At 41.8% G+C, this 21,985-nt stretch overlaps 2 protein-coding genes across 2 annotated transcripts; one reads left to right on the plus strand and one right to left on the minus strand.

Annotated features, from left to right (window-relative positions):
- The first annotated feature begins 2,874 nt into the window (after window positions 1-2,874).
- Window positions 2,875-14,942, plus strand: LOC143333897 (uncharacterized). The gene is made up of 10 exons (XM_076752271.1): window positions 2,875-2,998; window positions 4,178-4,353; window positions 5,149-5,977; window positions 7,497-7,748; window positions 12,575-12,650; window positions 12,774-12,948; window positions 13,562-13,756; window positions 13,938-14,072; window positions 14,254-14,409; window positions 14,685-14,942. Exons 1-10 carry the CDS (start codon window positions 2,875-2,877, stop codon window positions 14,940-14,942), a joined length of 2,376 nt encoding a protein of 791 aa, XP_076608386.1.
- Window positions 14,943-16,736: 1,794 nt separating this feature from the next.
- Window positions 16,737-20,939, minus strand: clpp (caseinolytic mitochondrial matrix peptidase proteolytic subunit). The gene is made up of 7 exons (XM_076752626.1): window positions 20,846-20,939; window positions 19,775-19,876; window positions 18,980-19,051; window positions 18,781-18,877; window positions 17,915-18,102; window positions 17,693-17,798; window positions 16,737-17,512 (listed from the first exon to the last, which is right to left on the minus strand). Exons 1-7 carry the CDS (start codon window positions 20,855-20,857, stop codon window positions 17,286-17,288), a joined length of 804 nt encoding a protein of 267 aa, XP_076608741.1. The 5' UTR covers window positions 20,858-20,939; the 3' UTR covers window positions 16,737-17,285.
- Between the last annotated feature and the right edge of the window lie 1,046 nt (window positions 20,940-21,985).

Here is a 21,985-nt window from a genome sequence, read left to right on the forward strand (position 1 = left end):
TTTGAGTTTTCCTGTTTGCAAGCTTTGTGCAAAGCTAAACCAACTGGCTGCTAGCTATAGCTTCATATTCACTTCACAAATGTGACAGTGGCATCAGTCTTCTCAACTAACTAACTCTCAGCATGAAAGTGTATTTCCCAATATGTTGAACTATTCCTTTAAATTTTCACGGGCTGACTGGTGCAGTTAACATGGTACGATAAAATTGTGTACATTTGTGAAATACATTGGTGGTTCTGATGAAACATATTAATATTTCATGTGCTAGTGTCTGTGACTGTCATCTGCATTCTACTGATGCTCTTCGGCCTTCTGGGAAATATACTGACAATTCTGGTGGTTTGGCTCCGACCGCACATGAGAAGCTCTACATACCTCTACCTGAGCAGCATGGCTGTGAGTGATCTGCTGATACTGCTGCTGCTGCCTCTGGATCTGTATAAGGTACACACACACACACACACACACACACAGACACACACACACACACACACACACACCCAAGGTGCACCTTTCTACATGCATGCATATACGGTGATATAAATCATACTGATGTTTTGGCTAAAGGTGCATCACACCACAAATTACAGAGCACTGATGTGAATGAAGGCGGGGACATGATGCATTTGCTTCCTTATGAGAACTGTGGTCCAAAAGTGGTTTAAACAAGCCATCGCTGTCTTCCCCTGAGGGGAATCCCTGCTGCCAAATTAAGTTTGCTTCTATTACACTCAAGAGTCATGTCATACCCAGAGTTTTCTGACATGATTCTGTGGTCATTTCCTCTGCACAATGGCAATGGAGGATGAGACTGTACTGTATGTGTGAGAAAATACAAATTATTTTAATAATTATTGTAAAATTTGCAATTCTTTATTCCTCAGCTGTTTTTTATTTTTTATATATTTGTACTTAACCAGTCAGTGTTGACTGATGTACCATTAACATCCTTTGCAGCTGACATAGAAGCTGTGGTAACAGCTGCTTGGAGCAGTTCACTCTTACAGTTGAGAGACTTTTGACTTCTGTGAGGATTTCTGTACATGACTCTGTACAGCTGTGTCAGACACATCAATGCTTGTTGCCATTTCTGGAGTTATTTTTGTGTCTGAAATCAGTGTTCCTGTTCATAGGAAGAACATTTGTGTGAAACCAGCAATTTGGATGGATCTTGAGCAGATGATTTCTGTGAATATTGCATCAGCAATGAGTTTTCCTAATATTTTTTAGTAACATTTTATGCAAATCTCTGGCTGTATTTTGTATTTAAAAAATTTAAAAATCATACATAATTAATAGGCTTCTGTTTTGACAGTTTCACTGTTTTCTTCTCCCTGACACTTTGCCTTTGTTCTGTTAGCTCTTTGGTTGTTTTAACTGCTTGTGTTGAGGTCCTCCAACGTTATTCCAAGTTTTTTATTAGTTTATATGTTAAATAATAATCTAACCTTTAAAAGAAACGGCTTCATTTGGTTTTCTAAGAAAGTAAATAGTGTGGCTATAAAAGGTGTATTATTCAAAATGCTAATGGAAACTAGGCAGTCGTGCTACTTTTATCATCTTGTTCTTATTCATGCTCATTCTCACCTTTGTGGAAATCAGTTTCAGTTGGCAAATGCATCATCAGTCTTTCTCTCTGGTTGACACACATGTAATTTTTCACTTACAGGGGCCATTATTGTGAAGACTGACTGCTTTTACTTTGATACTTTAAGTGCATTTAGCTGAAAATACTGCTTCCTTTGGTGGGAAATTGAATGCAGGACTTTTACTTGTAATGAGGTGTTTTTACATTGTGATCTGACGCTTGTACTTCAATAAAGGATCTTAATACTTCCTGCACCACTGCCTATTGCTATACAGATCATTTTGAGTGTTTCACTATATCCTGGTCTTGAATCTATTATTACATTGAAATTACTCTGCAAGCTATAAAGTACTGAAAATGTCATAATGGGAATATTTTTTATTTTAATTCCTACAGAGTGGCATAATGTAAAACAGCTAAACTGTACAGGGTCGTTCAGACAGTCAAAGATGAGTCAAGAGGAGGAGAGAGGAAGCAATAAGAGCAGAGAATGAGTGAAGGGAGGGATAGATGTGTGTGTGTGAGTGTGTGTGTGCATAAGTCTTGTTCAAAGCACAAGAGAGCGACCGCAGCAGGTGATACACCAGGAACTGAAGCTCCTCTCAGTCAGTGAGTACATCACAATATTTCATCTTAAGTTAAAGGTACATGTTTTGTGTGTGTGTGTGTGTGTGTGTGTGTGTGTGTGTGTGTGAATGACTGTAATTTTCCTGTAGCCATATACACTAATGTAGAGTTTTAGGTACGGGTTGGTTTGTGGGTGGATGCAGAAGTGATACGTTGATTCTTTACCTGGTTCATCTTCACTGTATGGATGACTTCAGTGATAAAAGGATGAGTGTATATGCTGATATTGAAGGTGTGTGTGCCGATGGTCATACAGTAATTTTCTGTGTTAATAAAAGCTGATCTTTTAGGGATTTTGAAGTAATAAGTAACATAAACATAATGTACACAGTGGCATGCAGTGTTGATTTAAACCCTGGGTTGAGCTGTCTCAAAGTGCACATCGTCCATGCATGTGTGTGTTCACATACAGCAACATCACATGATTACTGTGGGCGATTTCTTACAAATGTGGTCATATGTGTTTTTGTTTTGTTTCGTTCAGAATAGACAGCAGTTGTCCACCCTGACCACCACCTTCAGTGTTGGCTGTGATCGAGTGTCATAGGAAATCCATCGGTGTGCGTCACCTCTGCGCCTTGTAACCTGGGGGACACACACCTCTCCCCCGCTGCTTTCTCCGCTTTCACTTTTTCTGTTCAGCCCCATCCTGCGTCATCATGGATCTTTTGGATTTGGGTGGCTGTGAAGATGAAAACTGTAACCTCCCTTCAGGCTTCCCAGAGAACTGCTCGAACCAAGAGTGCCTGTGGGACGAGCCTGTGTTTGGACTGATCGAGTTAGGTGGGTAAAGAACAAAAGCAAAAAAGTGCTACTGCATGATGTTTTAGAAATGGAAATTTAAAGCTACACCAGCCAAGACTTTTTGGGGAAACAAAACAAAATAAAACCAAAAAAAAAAAAAACAATCACAAAGTGGGGCTGCATCTGATATAGTGTCCCATCCTCTTTGGCTTTCATGTTTATCTTGTTTGACTTAAGCAGATGGTGTTATCTGGGTAGCACAATTCTAAACTCGCCCCCATCAGATCAATTCTGTCTTGCCTTTGATATTAGACTAATAGTTCATCGTTTTGGGAAATATGCTCATTTGCTGCTGAGAGTTACATGAGAGATTGCTACCGCTCCCCTGTCTGTGCAGTAAAGCTCCCACCAGCAGCTGGTCAGCTTAGCTTAGCTTAGCATTAAAGGCCCTGAAAACCTTTTTTTTTTTTTTTTAATTAGCTACTCTTAAGTGAAAGGGGTCCCACATGAAGATTCTATTTTAATGGCAATGTTTGGACAATCCCAGTCATTTCACAGATTTCCTGGACTTTTCTGTTTTTCTACCAGGTTTCACACAAGCTCAGCTTAATGGCAACACATACGTCTGTGTACCCATCAGGACTCACTATTGTATATATTATATATTAGTATTCGGCCTTTGACAGTCAATGTCAAAAATATGGAAATATGGCTGAGAGAGAAGGGCATGACACGCAAGAAAGGTTCCCAGCCAGGAGGTGGATGTTGGAGTTATGTGGTATCCACCTTAACTATTAGGCTACAGGAGCACTAAAACGTATCAGTATTTGAAACAAAACGTAATGACAGTTATGGGGTTGTTTGCTTATGTAGCCAGACATGATTTATTGTGAGGAAAATTGTTGTGCAGCAGCTGCAGTGCAGGACTGAAGTTTTTACCCAGTCTTTTGTGCTAAGCTATGCTAATCTGGCAGTAGATTCGTATTTAGTTCACATACATTAGAGTGGTATCAGTCTCCTCATCGAGTAAGAAAGCAAAGCAGATTTTCCAATATGTTGAACTATTCCTTTAAATTTTCACAGGCTGACTGGTGCAGTTCACATGGTACAGTAAAATTCAAAGTATTCCTCATTTTCCGTTCATGTCTGACAGTGTGTACAGTTGTGAAATGAATACAAAGTGGTTCTGATGAAACATGTCAATATTTCATGTTCTAGTGTCTGTGACTGTCATCTGCATTCTACTGATGCTCTTCGGCCTTCTGGGAAATATACTGACAATTCTGGTGGTTTGGCTCCGACCGCACATGAGAAGCTCTACATACCTCTACCTGAGCAGCATGGCTGTGAGTGATCTGCTGATACTGCTGCTGCTGCCTCTGGATCTGTATAAGGTACACACACACACACACACACACACACACACACACACACACACACACACACAAGGTGCACCTTTCTACGTGCATGCATATACGGTGATATAAATCATACTGATGTTTTGGCTAAAGGTGCATCACACCACAAATTACAGAGTACTGATGTGAATGAAGGTGGGGACATGATGCATTTGCTTCCTTATGAGAACTGTGGTCCAAAAGTGGTTTAAACAAGCCATCGCTGTCTTCCCCTGAGGGGAATCCCTGCTGCCAAATTAAGTTTGCTTCTATTACACTCAAGAGTCATGTCATACCCAGAGTTTTCTGACATGATTCTGTGGTCATTTCCTCTGCACAATGGCAATGGAGGATGAGACTGTACTGTATGTGTGAGAAAATACAAATTATTTTAATAATTATTGTAAAATTTGCAATTCTTTATTCCTCAGCTGTTTTTTATTTTTTATATATTTGTACTTAACCAGTCAGTGTTGACTGATGCAATGGAGGATGAGACTGTACTGTATGTTCTCAACTTTGTGGAAATCAGTTACAGTTGGCACGTGTATCATCAGTCTTTCTCTTGCGTTGATACACACATTTTAATTGGTTCTTGGTTAAATCCACTGTCTTGTTGCAAAACATCACTGTTCTTGTCTGAAACATGTTCTTCCTCCCAATAAAGCATTCCAGGCTGTGCCCTTTAAACAAGGCCAGTGCACATCTGAGTGGAACAGCTATGTTGCCATGAAGTGGAGTAAAGGTGAAAATGAAGATGTCAGGGTAAAATCACTGTTCTCTCTCTCCCAGCTGTGGAAGCCCTGGCCCTGGCCCTTTGGAGAGCTAACCTGCAAGCTGACGATGTTCCTCTCAGAGTGCTGCACCTTCTGCACCATCCTCCACATCACCTTTCTTTCCCTGGAGAGGTATGTGGCGGTCTGCTGGCCAATCACCGCCAAGACCCTGGTGACAAGGAGCAGAACCAGGGCTCTCATTGGCTGCCTCTGGCTGGGTGCGGCCGTCAGTGCAGCACCGGTGTTGGTCATGGTTGGAGTGGTGGAAGTTGGGGGAGAGGAGCCAGGGGTCAGCCAATGGAGGGAGGGTGGAGGGTGGACAGGCAGGGAAGGAGAAAAAGGAGGGTTCATGATAGGTGGAAGGGAACAAGGAAGTGGACATATAACCTTGATGGATGGAGGGCTAGAGGGGATAAACTGGGAAGAAAAAGATAAAAAGGAACTGAGTGAAAGACTCATGGAGCTAAAATGGTTTGGAGATAAAGAAGAGAGAAATCTGGCAATAGGCGAAAAAGATGAGAGGATACATGGAGATCAGGTAGGAGGTGAAGGACACGGGAAGAATGAAGTTGAGGGAGAACGGCAAAATAAGATGAAAGAAGATGAGGGAGGAGGAAGGGAAGAAGGACGCTACAGAGGAGAGACCGACAAGAGAGAATGCCGCTGCACGCACTACGCCATCTCCTCTGGACTGCTGTCGGCCATGACGATTCTTTCCAACTTGTACTTCCTGGTTCCCTTCTGCATCCTGGGCCTGGTCTACAGCCTGATTGGACGGACGCTGTGGCTCCGTCCACAGAGCAGCCGTAGAGAGCAGAGTCACCGGCACACTGTCAAAATGCTGGGTGAGAAACAGTCACTCGCCACCACACACCCTTTGGCACTTCCTTTACTGTAACAAGTGCTTAAGCAGAGATTCATTTTGACCAAATTTTTACACTTATTACACTAACTGAACTCACTGACCACCAGCAGTGGCTGATGGTTATTGACCTGGGTGCGACTACAAGCATTGAGAGACATGCAAACCTCTAAATTCAAGAGAAATGCTGAATGTGCATTAATTCCTGTTTCTCAGCCTCCCTTGTCTGGGCTGTTGATTGGCTACTCAGCCATTCACTCATGAATGCCAACGTTTAATGGTTTCATTGCACCCTACACGTCTTCACTCATATTGGATGGAGGCAGGATCAGGAGGAAGTCAGTGCTGAATTAGTGCGACTGCACAGCTGGGACAGCTCCCGTTAGAATAACAGGGCGTGATTCATGCACCCTGCGGACCAACCACGACTGCTGACAGAGCTAACGTTAGCCTGCTAACACATGAAGTGTCTAAACTGAAGTGTGGAAGAGTCGACACAGCTGACCTGACACTTTCAAAATGTTTTTTTAATAACGATGTGAACAGGGAAATACGGAGCCCGGGACCTGACACGGGGAAAAAAATAAATAAATTGTGGCCACGATATAGCTATAACGTGGGCACGAAATATTAATTCGTTCCCACGAAACACTAATTTGTTCCCACGAAGTACTAATTCGTTCCCACGAAATACTAATTTGTGGCCACGAAATAAACATAACGTGCGCACGAAATACTTATTTGTGGCCACGAAATAGGTATAACGTGCGCACGAAATATTGAATGATAAAAATATTATTCCTGGACAGCTGGGTAAGCAAATCGAGCGGACCTTCTCTGACAGAGGCGCTAAACAACGATGGACAGGGATACAGCGATTGAGTTTTACTTTAGGCTGGGGATGAGCATAGTAACAGGATGATACAAAGTCGGGTGAGACGGCAGCTACCCATTGTAGTAGATAAAATAACTGTCTAAATGTGGGACATATCGACAAGATATTAACAAAAACATAATAAGAAACTTACCTTGAAGATATCCCGTAGGCTACTGAAGTTTAGGTGCGCTCGATTTGCTTACCCAGCTGTCCAAGAATAATATTATTATCATTTAATATTTCGTGCGCACGTTATACCTATTTCGTGGCCACAAATAAGTATTTCGTGCGCACGTTATGTTTATTTCGTGGCCACAAATTAGTATTTCGTGGGAACGAATTAGTACTTCGTGGGAACAAATTAGTGTTTCGTGGGAACAAATTAATATTTCGTGCGCACGTTATAGCTATATCGTGGCCACAATTTATTTATTTTTTCCCCGTGTCAGGTCCCGGGCTCCGTAGTAAAATGTTTGACACAGCTTAAAAATAAAGTTGGTTAGGTTAGCATGATTGGGTATTTCAGAGATATCTTCTACCACCTTTGCTTCAGGCATTAATGGTTCTGATGTCTTCCCCCTGTGCTTTCTCCCTCCCTGCCCGTCTGTCCCCTCACCCTCTCCAGGAGTGATTGTCTTGGCGTTTGTCCTGTGCTGGCTGCCCTTCCATGTGGGTCGGACCATTTTCTCCTTCACTCTGGGTTCGGACAGACAGGACGCAAACACAGACGCAAGCTCACACTTAGGCGTTAGCTCTCTCCCTGATATGAACAGACACACTGTTGCTACACCCGTTAGCCACTCAGACTCAGACATGGACGTCAAGACTGGGAAGACGAGCGCGCAGGTTCACACAGAGAGAGATGAAATACGCTGTGGTATCTGTGCAAAACCCAGACTCAAAAGCAACACACACGCTCACGTAGACACAGAAACTGAGACACACACTGACGTGGACACACAGTCGGATGACATCAGCGCAGACAAACACTCTCTTCACACTGGCACTAGCACACATCATCTGGATCCTGGCATTCAATTAGATACACATAAGACTACACTGACTGAAACACACAGTGATGCAGCACATGATGACGTGAAACTTGACACTAGTTTCCATAGTGGCACAAACACCAACACACACGGCAACAGGAAGTGCTGCAGAGACGTACACACACTCAGTAGCGTGCAAAACTGGGCATCACAAAACACACCGAATCACACACCTCCCACCGCAAACGTATATGCTGTGACACCATCCGAACTGTACAATGGTAATACACACAATGACAGACCCTTCAACGACACGTACCCACACCCCGACACACACTTACACCATGTTTTATACTATCTCTCTCAGTATTTCAACCTGGTGTCCTCTGTCCTCTTCTACCTCAGCGCTGCCGTCAATCCTTTACTGTACAACTTGATGTCTGCGCGATACAGACACGCCGTACACACCCTCATACACACACACTCTCACACACGATCTCACCGCCTGCACACAGTCACGGCACGCCACTCCACAACCACTTTATAAGGGCAAATAGAGTATACGGAGAGGAAAGGACGCACACGCTGCATGCAAAAAAAGGGGAAACAATCAAGCAAACACACTGCAGCCTCTCTTTAACCTTAACTGTGTTCTAATTAAAAATGTCTTGGTGTGAGTAAATAATGTATTGTCGTCATTAGTTTTACAGAAAGAGTTTGATGTATAGATATAAAGGGCATTTTTGTGTTTGTCTTAATTGATGTTTTACTGCCGTGTTTACCAATGTTACTGATCTGAAGTAAGATACAGTCACTCAGTTTATCACAAGAATGATGTGTAACCTGAGATCTAACAGCTGGTTTAAATTTTCCACTTTGAGATTTGATATCAGAGCTACCCTGTTATATATTTTTGGACCAAAGATTGTGCCTTTAAAGCACAGCAACTGTTTTGACCTGTAAAAAGTCGGCTGTGGTGTCCCAGTGCCAGGGTCCTGGTGTCATGAAGCCGGACACTGGCATCAATGAATGGAACATTCATTGTGCATTAATGTTATTCTGTTGCTTTTCCTGCAACGACTGCTCAAAATGACAATGAAAAGCTGAAAGTATTTGCTAACTTAAAGGATATGTTTTGCATTTTTAGGTCTGGTCTGTATATTTCTGTAATCATTCTTTCTGGCTATGAAAATGTGCCTTTTCATTGAAGACATTTTGACATGTCACAGTCGGAAAAGCACTGGTTTAAAGGACCAGTGTGTAGGATTTGGGAGGATCTATCAGCAAAAATGGAATAAAAAAAATAATTGTTATGTTTTCATTAGTGTAAACTCACCTGAAAATAAGAATTGTTGTTTTTTCACACATAGACTGAGATCTTCATAACTACAGAGGGAGCGGGAGTGGGACACTAAGAGAAATAGACATAGAGAATGGATCAGTTAATTAACGCTCGTGCTTTTCCTGCTAAGACAAGTCAAAATGTCCGTTAGGCGTAGCCCTTTATAATGTCACTCCACTGTAAAGGGTGGGGGACAATATGTAGTCCTTGTTTGTGCAAAAATGCATTCTGAAGTTCAGCAAAACTAATATGAGGCTTTAAGAGTCTGAGTTAAACAAATCAAGAAGGTGTCTTCGAAAATGAAATTCTTTTCTGTATGAAATGCCTTCTTTTTGTTTCCTTGCTGAGACACAGCTGTAAGAATATGTCATGGTACTAAAACTTAACATTTGCAATACACCTACAGTACATGACATGCTGGGACAAATCCAGACTAACATCAGTCTGGTATATAACAAAATCTACCAACTCATAGGCATGTGGTATCATGAAAGTAGCAGAAATAAGTATGTGGAGTATTTAAGTCAAAATGTTAAACACTAGGTTGTCTATCAATCAAACTGCAGCAGCGGGTCTTAAAGTCTGCAGGTAGCCATGCAGGACTAACATCCACAGGCCAGCGAGCACTGAGCGTGCTGTCTGACTGCTGCATGAACAAATCTGCCGAACCTCGAAGCTCCCAAGAAGCCTCTTCGGTATTCTTTGGCATGTTGACTGTCATTCTGCTTGTCCAGGAGTGACAAAGACAGCGAGTAAGAGAGAGAGCTGGTATCAGCTGCAGCATCACTAACTGAAGAAGTCTCATGTTAGATTTAGTTGAACTTAATAATGGATTTTTGCAGAACAAGGAATGGGAGGTTTGTCGCTCATTTCCTGCACTGTAGTTGCACCAGGAAAGGATTGCTTCACAGTCAGTATAGACAGGAGGGATGACTGCAGCAGCCAGTGACTCTGTCAGTCTATACACAGCATCTATACTGTCCTCGGAATTAAAGGACATACGAAATCGAACCAAACGTGAGCTAAAAATGAACAGTTTCTATAAACATACAGCATCTCAGCAAGAATCTTACTGTTTTTTTTTTTTTTTAAAGTAGGGCTAACTGACTTTAAAAGCATTTTAAATGAGCTACTTGTATATATGTATATTTTCACAGAGGAAATTTGATGTGCACGTAAGTTTAATTACGGTAACTGTGGCCCGCTCAAAATATGCTCTCCCATCCGCAGATGCACACGCACAGCGCAGGGCTATCATTGTGATTCATGGAGTTTCATACAGGCTGGCGTGCTTTGATGTAATATATATTGCATTACGTGTCCTGATGTGTCAGATACTGATATAAATGCTTTTATTTGAGGCACAGTTGAGGTTTTATCACCTCTGTGAAGGACGTTATATTTTCGCCCGTGTTCGTCTCTCTGTGTGTCAGCGGGGAACACTTCAGAATGGATTTCCTGAAGTTTGGTGGACAGATTGGCCTCGGGCTTAGGGACAATTGATTAGACTGTCGGTAAGCCGGGCCATTTCTCCCATGAGATCAGTTCTTTCTTTCAGAACGCTGCATGTATGAAGTAGAGACTTGATTCTAAATTAGTATGAGAAAATCTGTTGTTTACTCAGACTGTATAATATAAAGAATCAATACCTTCCACTCAGTAATTTTCTTTCTAGTTATGTCTCACATCTTGGTCATTTATTTCTGCTTGTATCTGGCACACAAGGCATTCCCTGGCATCAATATCAGTACAGTTATCTTTAAGAACTGTTTCATATGAGATGTAAAACTGTTTCTGTTCAGTTTTTGTTATGCTGGTTTATTCAAGGCCTTGCTTGCTATGTATTAATGTAAAATATTACCACCTTACCAACTGTTTTGTACAGCCTCACGTCTTCTGTTAAAAGTTGCACTTGAACACACCGCAAAAGCTGCAGCTGACAGCCCACAGATCACTGACGTGTGTGTGTGTGTGTGTGTGTGTGTGTGTGTGTGTGTGTGCTGAAAGAGTGACAGATGGGAGCATGACAGTGTTTTCTGGTTAAAGTCTGGAGACAGATTGATGCGTTTCTTCTTCCTAACAAAAAAATCATAAACACATGAGTCATAAGTCGTGTTTTGATAGCAGCCCTTCATATTTCAAACATTTTAAAATAAGTTCAGCATCTGTCACTATTTCATGTTCTGAGAGACACCGGCTGAAACCATTGTCTGATTCATATCCTCCTGACTACCAGGAAGAAAATATTATCCAATCACATTTTTTTTTTTTTTTAATTCCCCAATCTTTGTAAGGTAATTTAGAATACTGAAAACATTAAAAAAAAAATAATTAAACACTGAAATACTATGCTAAAGTTCGAATAATTCAGACAATGTTTTAATGTGTTGTTAAGAGACTTATACAAAATATGCCAACAACAAGCCAAAATGTGCTCAATATAAAGTATTATGCGCTTACTTTTCCTCTTCCCATAAAATGCACTTGCACTGATGGCGACATTTCTTTAATGAGAAAGAGAAAGGTACCAAAGCCCCACCCCCTTCACATTTGGTATCATTGAAAAGCCCTAAATATTTTCTGTAGATAGCAAAAGGAGTCAATTCAATAGTATGCAGTGGGTGGGAGATGTTCAGGTCCTCCACAGAGGACAAATTTGACCTACTGGTAGTCAGGAGGATGTGCAGATATCTCCATTCTTGCATCTCAAGCTGCTAATCGGACTATGAACAATGCTAAGTGGAAGTCTTGCTCCGGATATCTGCTGTCTACACCGAAAGCCCAGAAACACTGACCGCTGACCTCAGAGGATAAACTGTCTCAAGATGATGCTGATGGGTTCTGAGATTGGCGCTCAAGTAAAGTGTTTTGTTGTTTCATTGCAGAAGCAACAATGCAATGTTCCAGCTGCTTTGTTGCTCTAACACCAATATTTTGGAGCAATTTCAATCTCCACGTTCCCTCTCTGCCTGGTTCTGAGTTTACACCAGGACCTGTGTATCTGCCATCATTAAAAAAAAAACCTACAACATGATGAAAGTTGTGATAAGCACAATATATGCTTTCTACCTGCACATTTATTATCATAGCCGAGCTAACATTTCAGATATTTAGACATTATAAAGACTTAGTGTCTCATTAATGTCCCAGTAAACCTTATGGACTGAACAGAATTCTTCTCTAAACCTAAAACCTATGATCTGTGGTGTATTTGATCAGTGTGTTTGCTGTGTGCGTGTGTGTGCACGCGCTCAGACTTTGTACCCAGTGGCTGAAGCTTGTACACAAACTGTTGACTTCCTGCTGAATGATCAGCGACACTGCTGAGGTTTTACATTGTCACATCGGTTTCTGTGTGGTTGTTTCCAGTCACTCTGGATGCTGAGATGGGAATAAACTGCAGTACTACTCCAAAGACCCTAGACTGTCTATACGACACCGCCAGGTATGCAAAGAGCCAGCAGAGTCAAATGAATTTAAACTGTCCACATACAGACAGCTGAGTCACAACATAATGTTCTGAAAATTTGACTGTATCAGTCCCACCCAGAATGATATAACTCTCCAGCCATGCAGGCCTGTTTCCTGATGCTTCCATGGACGCCTCGCTGGCCTCTTTGCTGTCTCTGAACTCCTCTTGGGCTCTGGAGCAGCAGTACTCCACCTTGCAGAGTGGCATGACCCAGCAACAGAGGTTTGCCTTCAACCGTGACCTCTTCACCCTCTTCAGAGGAAACAGCAAGGTCAGATCACACTGCTGTTTGCTTTTACAGTTATGCAGGTTCCCAACCATTCAGTACAGTGCATTTAGCTCGGTACGCCACCTCCATAGTCAAAATAGTCTTTCATGTCAGTGTACTCACACAAGAGCAAAGGGACATGCTTTTTAGCTGCAGAATCAATTTGATATCTAACAGTGAGCCAGCGTAGGGATTCAAGCACAGAGGGTAATTAACTAATAAAACACAGGTGATGCAGAGAACAGGAGAGGAAACACACATACAAAACATGACACATGAAGAGAGTATCCTTCAAAATAAAACAGGAAACAGCCTAAGCAAAACTCCAAATACATAAGACTTGAAATACTGTGGAAATTTGGAGGGTTTGCTACCAAACTATAAAATCAGGAAAGTGTATTATTTATCTGGACAAAGTCTGAGAATACCAGGATTCTTTGCAATAGAAATGAAAGTCTAGACCAGAGAGCAATAAAAGTCTATACAATGCTAAATACTAAATAAATGATAATGGATTTAGCATTTAGATTAGCAACTGCCATATTCTACATGCAGAGTGTGTCTAACTGTAATTTTCTTTGTGTTCTGTGTTTGTGTGTGTGTGTTACTTCTGTAGGTGAGTTATGGAGGTGTGGGTGTTGTTGCTCTTGCCCTCTCAGTCCTGTTTGAGATGCTGGCCCATCATCAGACTACTCAGTTGGGCTCATCTAGCCCTGGAGCCCACCCCCCACCTCCAGACCCCATTCACAGAATGTTCGGGGCTGACACCTGGTCGGACATCAGCTCGATTGCCAGCGAGTTTCTCAAAAAGGTGGCTGGATTTTAGATAGAATAATAATATTTTATCATAAGAGCCTCAAAGCAAGACTACGTTAAGTTCTAACATATGAAGTGGAGAAGAATCACAAAGCCTAACCCAATCCAGTATATTTCATAATGAACTAAAGTCTGAAGACATGATGACTCAATGTAAAAATCATCCACCATGGCAGATTCCTGGTGCAGCCAATGACCAGCACAAGATGGCGGCACTGCTGGAGAGCTACGAGAGACAGCTGCGAGCCGAGCTGACGGAGCTCTACGAGAGGATGGTGTTGGAGGAGAGGAGCGCTCTCAGCTCTACTGGGGTTGGCTTTGTCACTGACACAAAATACAGAATGAAATAATATGAACAGTGGTGCTCGTACATCTCTTATTACCGCTTCTTTCACAACTGCTAGCATGATTGCTGTCAGTCCTCAAGGGGCTAAAAAGAGCGAGCATTAGATTGAGGGTGCATCATGACATCCTTGTACCTTTCATGTTCAGGTGAAGCAATGGATGAACGGAGCTGCTCTCCATGTCCACACCTTCCTCCACTGGAAGCGTCTGACCAACTCATCGGGAGGAGAAGCCTTAAGCCTGGACTACCTGCATCGTGTCGACCCTCTGCTGAAGATCTACAGAGAGTATCTGCTCAAAATGGTACTGATCTCCTCTGAGAACAACCGGGGGAGAATTAAGGATTCTATTATCACTGTGCAGAGATTTACTACCTACTAGACAAGGGAAAAGCTGTAAATATTGCAGGGTTGTGGTACTGAACTGCATTATTTTTTTTTTAGCATCATTAACAGCATACACATTCTTATTTTGTTCAGGTTTTGTTTTAAGGTCTTCAGACTTTTTCTGGTTAATTTCTGATCCTGGAAACATATCAAACATGAGCATCAGCCCGCGATCTCTCCCTCTGTCAACAGGTTAAAGTGTTTCCGGCCTCAAGCCCCGGCCCCAGCGGGATGCTGATAGTGGAGCCTCTGAGAAACGTGAGCCACGGGATTCGCTTCAGGGTCTGTGAGCGTAAGGCCATACAACAGACTCTGGCGGAGCGCTTCCTGTCAGACCAGAACCTGCAGATGGGGAAGGAGTTCTTCCAGAGCTCCCACAAGCACCATGATGCTCTGATGGCACAGCTCGGACACTTTCAGCTGAGCGTGGTTGGAGAACAAAAAGACTGACTGGCTGATGGCCTGGGCCCAGATGTTGAGAGAATACATTCTCATACATAACCTTACTGGGTTATGTCAGTGTTCACCAACTTTTGTTTATCTTCTGTCTGAATCAAGGAACCAAAATTTGCTTTAAATCTTTCAAAATATGACAATATTCCAAATTTTATAATGTAAACAACCAGGTCTTATTCCCAATTCAGCATTTTGAGATTAGGACACGCGGGATGTGATGATGTTATTCAGGTTTCAGGAGCATTCTTTGGACGTGTATACAGTGCATTCAGAATATGTTTTACCTGAGGTTTTTACTGCAGTTACAGGGCCTCTTGCCTGTTCATGGTCAGCTCTGTGCATTAAGTAGACAACAGTTTGCAAGGCAAAGTTTTGATTGACAGTAGCATCATCATTGAGGGTCTTTGGGGCAAAAGCTCAGTCAAGAAGGTATGTGGTTTTTCACTTTCACCTGAAAAATGTAGTATTTTCCAAGTACATTCAATCCAAAAATTGAACCTGAGTGATTGAGAAATGTACATTAATGGTGAGAAATGATTTATTACAGGAATCCTTCTTTTTGTATTGATGTTCTTGCTGTGCTGCTCCTTTTTGAATGAGAGGTGACAGTGACAGTTAAGATGGGATGAAAACATAGACACTCTGGTAAAATAGATCCAAGCAAGTGGGAAAAAATGCTTCCAATAACAAAGGATATTAAAGCAGGCAATATCCTTCTATACAAGTATTTATACTGAAGAGTGAAAAGGGTGTTTGCAGCATAACTGGAGAATTTGGAAGATGACTTGCTCTGTAGCTGACCTCGAAATCCTGACCTCCCACTGGATGAGGACAACTGGGATAAATCAGTGGTGTCATTATTTCTGTTCTAGGTTTCTTAAAGTGGCTGGAGCTACGGCTCTACACAGTCCAGTTTTGAACTTTCATGAATTCCCTGACCTGTTTTTCAGTGGCTTATTAAGTCCACTAGATGGAGCTCTTGAGCCAAGATCATTTGACTGAGGACTTTTCTTACTTTTTGAAGACTAACAGTACAGTAAAACATGGACAGTCTTAGTTTTCAAATGTAGAGTTAAAAGATGAAGAGACCTTGTCCTGTACTTCATCCCCTTTGAAACAGACACGTCTCCCTACAACAAAACACAACACTGAATCCTGTAAGAGGAAAATACTTTCAGGATAATGTTTGTATTTCTTCTTCTGTAGCCTCTCACTCATTCATATTGCAGTGATGCAGATAGACAGTATGATTCATTTGATGCTAAATTTCCCTCAGAAACTGTGAGAAGACAATTCTGCTTTCCTCTCCTGCTGTCATGTAACGTGGTCTTTGGGGGTGCCCCAGATTTCTGTTGTATAAGTACACACGTCCTTTTTTTTGCAGTGATGTACAAAGTGTGTTGTTGTACTGAAGGTTAAATTGTTCTTGTTCTAAAATTAATTTAGGAAATTGTTGCAACATTTTGCCGTGGCTTTTCTGTCTTTTTTTAAACTCTGCACAGTGAGTAGAGCAATAGCAATACTGCTGTTATACCCAATCATTGCATGGCAACAGAGCTCTCTGCAGGCTGAATATGGTGCCTGAGTTCCACCAGTTTAAAGTCAGTGCAGGAGTCTGTCGGGGTGCTGGTGTCTGTAATGGAGGCAGGAGTTCAGGATGAAAGGTACTGCATGTAGTGTGGAAGTGTAACTACAGCAATTCAGATACTGTGGATGTGAAGATCTTTACATAACAGGATGAAACTGAGACAATTATGGATGAAGAACAAGACGTCCATGTTCGTGAACTGTGGTCAAAGTGATCATATTTATTACAAAGATGCATATTGAATACAGGTCATACATGTCCTCTCTGCTCTTCATCTCTGCAGCAAGGAAGAACACAACAAGATGGTTCCACGGTCTTAACAGGCCTCCCCCTCCCCTGAATAAACTCACAGTACAGCATCTTATCTATCTGTGCTGTCACTCTGCGAGCACAAAGATGAGCTTAATACTACCGTTTCCTTCACAGCTGAGTAATGAACAACTTGTGTGGGAGTCAAAAAGATGACTGCCCACTGCTGACGACTTTTCAGCCATCACTTCTTTGACTTATATTTTATAAACCAGGATCAACTAAATAATTTAAAAGGACCTGTACCAGACATCGGATTCACTCTACATGAAGACGTTACTTTCTGCTCACTGAACATGATGCCTGCGCCGGTGGAGACTGCAGAGTGTTGGTTAAGGGGAAGAAAGAGGCCACTTAAAGACAAGACAAGCAAACCACAGAGGCTCGGCCTTGTTCTCAGGAACTGTCGGGTATCACATCCAGACAGCTCTGTGCTGGGTTCATGGCTCAGGTTTGTATGAGGAGGGGGGATTCGTCCCCGTGGAGGTCTGCTCGGGGGCCTGGGTCTCCGGCTGTGGAGGGGGACTGGCTGCCGCTGGTGGCTCTTTCTGCACCAGCTCAGGCTCATCCTGGCCTGCCTGGGGCGGATGGACCAGGACCCGGTCGATGAGACCAAAGTCCTGCGCCTCCATAGGGCTCATGTAGCGGTCCCTTTCCATCACACCCTCTGAGACAGGCAGGAAAGGTGGAGAGGAATGAGCATCTATTCAGGAAAGGTCAATCTTTGTTTCTGATTGGCTGCTCTTTAGGAAAACCACTACTGACAGCACTGGACCATCTGTCGCTGACGTTTACTGTGCAGGAAAACGTGTGTGTGGGAAAAATACAAAGAGCTGGCCAAACCTACCGATGGTTTCCAGTGGCTGCCCAGTGTGTTTGGCATAGATGTTATTGATCTGCCTCTTCAGCTTCAGGATCTCCTCAGCCTGGATGGCGATGTCTGTGGCCTGACCCTGAACACACAGCACTGATTAGTACTTCCCTGCTTCAGGGAACATTCAGACTTTGTAATCACCCCCCCATGCTTGATTTCGGATCAGCAATAAAGGACCTGGAGAGACCACCTTACCCTGGCGCCTCCTGAAGGCTGGTGAACCATGATGCGGGCATTGGGCAGTGAATGCCTCATGCCTGACGTCCCCGCTGCCAGGAGCAGGCTGCCCATACTGGCAGCCTGGCCAACACACCAGGTGGAGATGGGATTAAGGATGTACTGCATGGTGTCGTAAATGGCCAGGCCTGCTGTCACCACACCACCTGAGGGACAGGAAGGATTGAAAAAATAAAAAAATGTGGGATTTGTTTTGTTTTGTTTTTTTTGTTTTTCACCCAGAATCAAAATTAAAAGGGAATTTGATCATCAGCAGACAGACTGTTATTGTATTGTTCTACTCAGGATAATTAGATCAGGATTAAATACTAAAAGAAAATGGAGATTTAAAAATGGAATGGGAAATTCCACCTCATGAAATGAAAAGTACAAAAGCTTAAATATAAAATCTTCAATTGAAATGTTGAAGGAAAACAAACACATATAAGATAAGTGAAAAGGGAAAGTGATTATTTCGATTTGAAATGACCTTTTGCTTCCTCTCCTTCATGCATTTGCCCCATTCAATTTAATGAATGTGGGGCTAAATGGAAAAACTAAAAGAGAACTTTATGTCTTAATAGTTCATTTCACTATCCAATTTTCTTTTTTTTTTTAATGTTTTGCATTACAAAAAGATATTCAGTTTACAACCAGAAAAGAAAAGAAAAGAAAATCAGCAGATCTGCACGTTTGATTTGTTTTGGTTATAGACTTCATGACTGCACATCTTTCCATGGAAGCCACAGGTTGTGACAACCAATCAAAGAGCGGACATGGCTGTTCTTTATCTCATCAAAAAAACAGTAAATGACAGAATGAGCAAAATACACTGAGGGTCCTACCAGGACTGTTGATGTACATGTGGATGGGTTTGTTGTTGCTTTCTGACTGCAGGAAGAGCAGCTGGGCAATAACCAGACTGGCTACAGAGTCATCAATCTGAGAAGAGCAGAAAGAGCAAGAATATGAATCACCTTGAAAACACACAGGAATGAAAAACAGTCACTCAGTCTGAGTCTGATCATCCTGGGAGACACTTACAGGACCCATTACACAAATGATTCTCTCTCTGAGGAGGCGAGAATAGATGTCATAGGCTCTCTCTCCTCTCCCCTGGAAAAAAAAAAAACACACAAAAAAAGGCAGAATTGTTTTTAAGTTAAAGAATACGAACAAAACAATTTAACAATCAACTGCTGTGACAGATAATTTTAGTTAAATTATGATCTAGTGATGACGCACACGTGAGCAGTGACTTTAAAAGTTTGAAAACTGTCTGTTTTTCCCGAGCTGTGAGAAGCTCTTCCTTGTCTTTCATACACAGCTTTGTGAGGCAATGAAGTTCATTGAAAGCACACTCAAAAACCACGCGGTTTTCAGTCTGTTACTGACAGTTTGAGTACACACTGGTCATTTATATGAAGACATATAATCAAAACCTGATTCACTAGACGATTCTGCGGGAGGTGTTCTTTTCATTATTCTTTCCCTCACTCTTCTTTCTTTGTAACTCATCAGTCCTTCCTCTGTTTGTTCCAAGCAAACACCAGAGCTCGTTTCCCAGTACAAATCTACTTCAGACCAGCATCATGTAAAAAGCCTGCCGGGATTTGCAGACATTATTGTTTGTTTAAGAAAACAGAGCTGTGTTTTTTTGAGTTGTGAAAGGGCTCTTCTTGTGTGTTCATTCCCCACCAGGAATATATTATCAGCAAACCTGACCGACAGACCGACTTCATGAGGGTGTGCGTCTGCAGAGAGAAGCCATTCACGGTGCAGCATTGACACACACAGCAGCTTTGAACACAGCTCAGCACGCAAAGTCATCTCACTCACCGTCTGCTCCACGACGATGGGTATGAGAGGACTCCTCCATACAGGACTGTGGTGGATGGACCTGCTGTGTTTCAGCGTCAAGCCTCCGATGTGCAACACTCGCTGAAAGACACGCAGAAAATACACAATACTAATAGTAAATACTAAAATATGCAGACACGGATGGGAATGATATGCACATCAAAAAGCAGACTACAGCTAATTCCATAAATAAATAAAAGGGGTGGTGGACTGGGATGTGTTTGCCTCAAACAGCAATCAACATTACAAGCAAAAGCACGACATTAAGAACGTACAGCCTAAATTAAATAGGTTATTTCTAAAAGTTGGTAATAAAAAAATTAAGTTTAGCACTGTTCTACATATTTGTGTACATTTTGATATGCTGGTTCATAATAGCTATTCAGGTCAGGGACTGGCCATATGTTTCTTTACACCCATCTGAATAAAACAAGCATTTATGTGAAATGTGTGAAATATATCAAATGTTCAATGTTGAGTCTTATGACAACTTGTGATACAACAGAATTTGCGTATGGGCTTCCGACAATGTGATGGGGAGATTAACATGATGAAATGTCAAACTTCTGGTGTCAAACCCACCAGATTAACTGAACGTTTCATGGAACATAGTATCGTTTCAGCTGATTCACTTTTAGTGTTCATTTTAAACAATAAAGGAAAATACAATGGATTCTCTGACGTCAGGTCACTCTTCTGTCTACATTAACAGCACTACACTCAGCTACAGGCTTCACTGTTATGTCATCCCAAAACCAACAGAGAGTGAAAAAGACACGGATTTATTTTTGACTGGTTTGCTGTTTGCTGTCTTTTGAGGAAGAAACCCTGACACTTCATGTCTTCGTTGCGGAAAGCATATCGTTAAAGTTACAGTATGGAGCTGACAGGTTTGGAGGTGATGCCATGAAGCAGCGTTGCACAAGCTGTTAGCTAACAGGCTCAACACGACGAGCGGCGGTAACGACACTCACCGCCGATTTTACACACGAATGATTTACGCTATGACACACGCTGAGAGGAAGGTTTACCAAAACTTATTCTACTCACTCGTAACAGCATTTTGAAGTCTTTATGTTTCACTCCCCCTCTGTGTGACCCCCAGCTACACCGGAACCAGTTTCAGCTTGACCCTTGAACCGCTTTCTTCTTCTTCGTTGGATTAACAGGCGCTTGGTATCTCGTTTGACTCATTAGCTCCCTCTACAGGACGGTGCCTTTTCACTCACGATCAAACTGCCCTACAAATCATTACCATTCTACTATGTCTAAATGCACGGATAGTTATACTACTACACATCATTAACCAGGCAATTATCCCTTGAGTTACGCAATTTACACACCATTGTCTTTACTTTTGTGTTTGCCAGGACTGAGTTTGAAAATAAAATGTGCTGGTGAAAGATAAATGGAGCTGTACATTAAATTAAGTTTCATGAATTTTACCAAGGTATTGGAGTTTAAAGGACAAGTATAATACTTTGCATTTCTTTTTACACTCCATTTTAAGTAATTGGCCTTTGACTAGCAGTATTATATATTGATGTTCTCAGTTTTATGCTTTGTTTGATATCTTGTACTTCATATTATCAGCTTCAGGAATGCGCATGTTCACTCCTATTATACTTTACTATTTAAATGAGCTTTAAAAAAAATGTATGGTGTGGTTAAAAGTACATTTTAAGAGTAAAAAAAATGGGGATCTCACCATAGAAAATGTTTCTATACTCTCAAACAAAACAGCACAGGCACAGTTATATAGATTCAGACATGTTTTTTGTATAAATTGGACAGAATTTTTCACAGTATCTGATCCCCTCCTGCTGCTTTTCATCAGTTTAAACAGTTTAAACATGGACGTATAACAGGATATTTGTTTCAGAGAGATTTCAGAGAGAGCCAAACAGTGTTGTTTCGCACAGACAAGAAAATGTTAGATTTGGATCATTTTATTTCAGCCAACTTGTTTCCGACAGTTACAAACTACAATTCTGCACACATACGGAAGCTCAACATAATGTCTATACAATAACCATACACTAACAATTAAACATGAGTCCAATCACAACATAGTCAGTACTCATAACCATTATTAGTCATTCACATTAATCCAAATTTGATTTCGCATTTGATAATTTAATCTCATTCTTGTTTCATCTCCTTGAAGTACTTCTTCAATGCCTGCCTTAT

This window comes from Chaetodon auriga, chromosome 16, assembly GCF_051107435.1.
Source record: "Chaetodon auriga isolate fChaAug3 chromosome 16, fChaAug3.hap1, whole genome shotgun sequence".
Classification (NCBI taxonomy): domain Eukaryota; kingdom Metazoa; phylum Chordata; class Actinopteri; order Chaetodontiformes; family Chaetodontidae; genus Chaetodon; species Chaetodon auriga.

Coding starts and splice junctions, on each gene's coding strand:
- LOC143333897 (XM_076752271.1), top strand. CDS start 2,875: ATGGATCTTTTGGATTTGGGTGGCTGTGAAGATGAAAACTGTAACCTC. Junction 12,651..12,773: donor TGTCTATACGACACCGCCAG/GTATGCAAAGAG, acceptor ATAACTCTCCAG/CCATGCAGGCCTGTTTCCTG. Junction 12,949..13,561: donor TCTTCAGAGGAAACAGCAAG/GTCAGATCACAC, acceptor TTACTTCTGTAG/GTGAGTTATGGAGGTGTGGG.
- clpp (XM_076752626.1), bottom strand. Junction 18,103..18,780: donor CATGTACATCAACAGTCCTG/GTAGGACCCTCA, acceptor CCTGTCCCTCAG/GTGGTGTGGTGACAGCAGGC. Junction 17,799..17,914: donor AGCCTTCAGGAGGCGCCAGG/GTAAGGTGGTCT, acceptor CTGTGTGTTCAG/GGTCAGGCCACAGACATCGC.